Below are 4,592 nucleotides of genomic sequence, written 5' to 3'. Positions count from 1 at the left end.
TTGCCTTTTAGACATTGTCCTCGTTTTGCAGGAGTTTTAGTCATATCTCCATCGTTTATGTGTAGTTTCCCCTGTAATTACTCTCATTGGTTCCGTTTGGGGGACATCTACATTTCCTATTATAAATACGACTTTGACTTTTGCATTAGTTCCTGAGGAATCTTTGTTCCGTGGTACTTCCATCCTTGGCTACGTGTGTGGACATGGGAAAGTAGTTTCCGTGGAGGTTCTCTGATTATTTTTATAGTCAAATCTTGGTCGATTGTCCTAATTCTTGATTTAATATTTGCTATAAATTTCCCTGAGAATTCCGTCTCGTTGATGGTAAGCTTGAAGTATTTTTGCTATTTTTCTTTCTTTCGATTTATCATGTATAGTCATAATAATTCGTAAAAATTCGTAAAATTCGTTAAAATTCAGGTCCTTCTATTTTCTCATATCTACTTGTCGTATGAGGTTTTTGTGATTTATCTGGCATATTTCCATAATGGGTTTCCATAGTGTGGCCGTTATTTCTCCTACAATGTCCATTCATGCTAGAGGTGTCCTGGTAACCTAGTCGATAACAAAAGTGAGGGACAGGCCCAACTCACTATGGCCCTGTATATACACATAGGAACTGTATAGACTACCTAATCGATACAGTGGGCTAGGATCGGATCGGATCAGCAAGGATCAGGCGGATCAGGAAGTCAGGGGCGATCGGATCTCTCCAGATCAGATCAGGAATATCCTGCGCGCTACTGTCCACACGGGCCCGGAGTGGTACTCTGACAGGCCTGGATGAGGAGCCACTGTCACTCCCTCATCTCCCTCCTATGAGGGACTTCATCTTTTTCAGCTCCTGACAGAGTTGACCTGTCTGAGCAGCTACCACTGATGCAATGGCTGATTCCCAGCCTGCATTTGGCTGAGGTGTTGTTGGACCTGGGCCAAATTGGCCAATCCAGGGGGTGATTTGGCCAGGGAAGTTCCCTGGGGAGTATGCCTGGGGCTGCAGCAGAAAATGCTGCCCCTGGAATGGCGCTTGTTGTGCCATCGGTGCAGTTTGCACCTGGTGCTCAAACTGAAGAGGAAACAAGCACTGGATGGTGCAAATGATCATGATCAGGGAAGCAGTCCGAGAGATGGTACGTGCAATATTGCTTCTGATCCTTATAATTAAAGATGCCACAATAGATTTAGACGCCCACATTGGGGGTGAAATTGATGACAATGACAATGTCTCAGAGGATGGAGATGATCCCCAACTAGATGAGCTAGAAAATGTGCTTTTGATGCTCAAAAAAGCCAGATGTGGTATGCAGAGTGCCGGAAATGGTAGGGACAGTGATGCAGAGGAGTTGGAATCCCAGTCGGATGGTGAGGACTGTGATGATGCCCCAGAGTATGAGTTGGAAGCAGGGGAAAAGTGCGTGACTGACCCTGCATATGAGTTCTGCCCCGAGGCACACCGTTGGCAACTCCTTTGGACATTCACTCAACACCTCTGCTGTCAACCAATCTTCCCATCACCCTCCAGCAACTTCGAGAACTCTAGGGACATCCAACGTGCCTGTGTCTATGACATGTATGTTTTTTGCCAGGAGCGTGGTCTGACAGAGGCTTGGGCCTATCTTTGGAATTCTTGGTACAGCAAATGGGATCTCTGGGCATGATCCTCCTGTGAATCTCATCTCTCTTGTGTCCGCACAACCATGATCACTGAAAATCACTGGAAGTGTCTAAAACATGGCTATCTTTGATTCAAAACACGCTCACTGCCACCTTGGACAACCACTATGTGGGCCTTTATAGGGGGGACCTCAGGACATTTGCATGGGGCCTAAAAGGCCTTTTTCACTATAAACATCCTAGGACATCCTGGCCATTCAGTTTCATTCATTTGTTGCAAACATCCTCAGATGTCCTAATTCAGTTTGCTTCAATGGTTGCAAATTGTCCCGGAATGCCATACTCATCCATCCCATGGTCTGTGCGCATGCTGACCACTGTCTAGAGGGATGTCAACACTGTTTCCCACGGTCTGAACACACTTTACATAGTTGAATAGCCCCTTTGAATAGCTTCCAGAATATATATTTTGAGACTGAATTGACCAATAAATTATTGAGAAAAATGCAACACGAGTCTTTTGATGGTGGCTGTCCAACTTATTTAATGTCTGTGCACAATACTGGTCACTGTCTGAAGGAGTGTCAGCACTGTTTCCCACGGCCCCAACACACTTTACACAGATAGATAGCCCCTTTGAGTAGCTTCCAGAATTATATTTTGAGACTGAATTGACCAATAAATTATCGAGAAAAACACAAAATACTTTTTTGGATGCAAGTCTTTGGGTTAGTGTGGCTGTCCAACTCAATGTCTGTGCACAATGCTGGCCACTGTCTGAAGGGGTGTCAACACTGTTTCCCACGTCCCCAACACACTTTATGCAGATGGATAGCCCCTTTCAGAATATATATTTTGAGACTGAATTGACCAATAAATCATCGAGAAAAACACAAAATACTTTTTTGGACACGAGTCTTTTGGGTTAGTGTGGCTGTCCACCTCATGTCTGTGCACAGTGCTGGTCATTGTCCGGAGGGGTGTCCAGACTGTTTCCCACGGTGTCAACACACTTTGCGTAGTTGGATAGCCCCTTCAAATAGCTTCCAGAATATATAATTTGAGACTAAATTGACAAGCATTGGTCAATTCAGTCTCAAAATATATATTCTGGAAGCTATTCAAAGGGGCTATCCATCTGCATAAAGTGTGTTGGGGACATGGGAAACAGTGTTGACACCCCTTCAGACAGTGGCCAGCATTGTGCACAGACAGTTGAGCAGCCTGAGGATTGTCATGGGAAATCAGATTCAATTGCGGCATTATGTTTTGAATGTCTACCCTGAATAATACAAATTTGATTGAATCACAGAAGCATTTGATTGAATTTGATTGAATTATAGAATCATCCCAGGACATCCTAGGACATCCACTAGTAAATACCCCCTTTTAGGCCCATTTGAAGGCCAACCGGCCCTGTTAGAATGGGGGCTGAACAGACGACTCTGGAGTGGAATCGGAGACTTAGCGTGGAGGGACCTTGGCCTCAGTGACTCAAGTGGAGCGCTGTGCCATTGCTGTTTGTCCATTTGGTCCTTAATTTCACAGTAGGTGAGCAGAAAGTCTCTAGGGGGCATTTCAGGTCAATTTCGGACTGAACCAAAACGAGTATGTACAAGCGCTGATATATATAATGGAGGGGGCAAAAGCACAAGGAAACAAAGGGGAACCGAATCGGAGTGAAGATGTCCAAACAGGAACAAAGGGTAGAAGAAGCGGAGTGGTACCGAAGGTCATAAGGTAGGATCTGTGATACTTCCGAAAGGAGGTAGGGAGGGCAAGGCCCAGAGGGGCAGGAGGATGAGGAGAAGTGGGGATGATGACTAACTGGCTAGAATGGGAAGAAGCAGTAGTCCAAATAGGGATGAGGGGTAAACACGAGAGATACATTACAAGCGGCGAAAGTGCCAAAGGCGATCCGCGAAGCTTGGGGGTTACGGAGCTTACAGAGGTTATGGAGGCAGGGTTGAAAGTCCAAGGGATATTGGCAATGGTGTTTACGTAGTATGAGGTCACCAATGCAGTGGACTAAGACCGAGGTGGAGTCAAAGTCCGAGGTCGGGACTATGACGGAGGCTCGGAGCGAAGGTACGAGCGGTGTCCAAGTAGGAAGTATGGGACAGCGGTGAAAGGTTGTAACTTGGCAGAAGGGTGGCGGAGGAGTACCAGAGGGAGGAGAGAGGGGAAAGGTAAGGGGGAAGGAGTGGCGGAGAGGAGGGTTGTCAGGTCTGAAGGTGGGTATCGGAGTGGACGGGGGAAGCGTAGGAGGATGATGTGAGGGTGGAGGTTGGGTGAAGGAGGAGCGGAGTAGGAGGAGGAGGAGTAGTAGGAGGGTGGCGAGAGGGGCGGTGTTCGGTCCGAAGTGAGTATCGGAGTGGACGGAGATAGGGTAGGAGAGGAAGGGAGGAGTAGAGGTGGCGTGGGGGGGTTAGAAGGAGGTGTGTTGCCAAGACTGAAGGTGAGTATCGGAACAGCAGCGGTAGGGTATGACTCCGGAGGTAGAGAGGGTGGAGGTCCGGAAGTCGGGTCGGGGTCGGGTATGCACGGATATGACAGGCCCCCCCTCTATAGGCCGTTATTAGATGGCTGACTAGGCTGCTCACTGCTCGATCAGACTGTTTACATCATTGTCTATTCCACCATTAACTCCTATATTCATACATCCCACTTTCTTGAGCCTGACTGGCGCCTTGGCAGGAGCCGCCCCCTCACAACTTGGCAGCGAGCTTTCAAGTCTGCTTGGAATGAACTTGAAAAGAGGCCCATCAGCGGCCGCAACTATAATACCGACATCAAAGACTGGACCTGCCACTGCGGTGCACAAGCCACCAACACATTTCACCTTTGCAAACACCTCATACATTCTGCTGGGAAACCTCGGGAGGATATCCACCGGTGTCGTGTTATGCCCCTGTATTGGCATACTCACCTCCGGAACCGTGACCAAGCTGCCAAACAAGGCAGCATATCTGACAGTG

At 47.6% G+C, this 4,592-nt stretch overlaps 1 protein-coding gene across 1 annotated transcript; it reads left to right on the top strand.

Moving 5' to 3' along the window:
* Window positions 1-1,430: 1,430 nt before the first annotated feature.
* Window positions 1,431-1,658, top strand: EI90DRAFT_2836740 (uncharacterized protein; the record flags this gene model as incomplete). The annotated part of the gene is made up of 1 exon (XM_039053661.1): window positions 1,431-1,658. A coding segment is annotated over one exon (228 nt), but the record flags the coding sequence as incomplete, so codon positions are not given.
* Window positions 1,659-4,592: the final 2,934 nt, after the last annotated feature.

The sequence above is a fragment of the Cantharellus anzutake genome (genome assembly GCF_015039405.1).
Source record: "Cantharellus anzutake strain C23 chromosome Unknown EI90scaffold_28, whole genome shotgun sequence".
Taxonomy (NCBI): Eukaryota; Fungi; Basidiomycota; class Agaricomycetes; order Cantharellales; family Hydnaceae; genus Cantharellus; species Cantharellus anzutake.
This window is presented reverse-complemented; position numbering and strand designations above follow the sequence as displayed.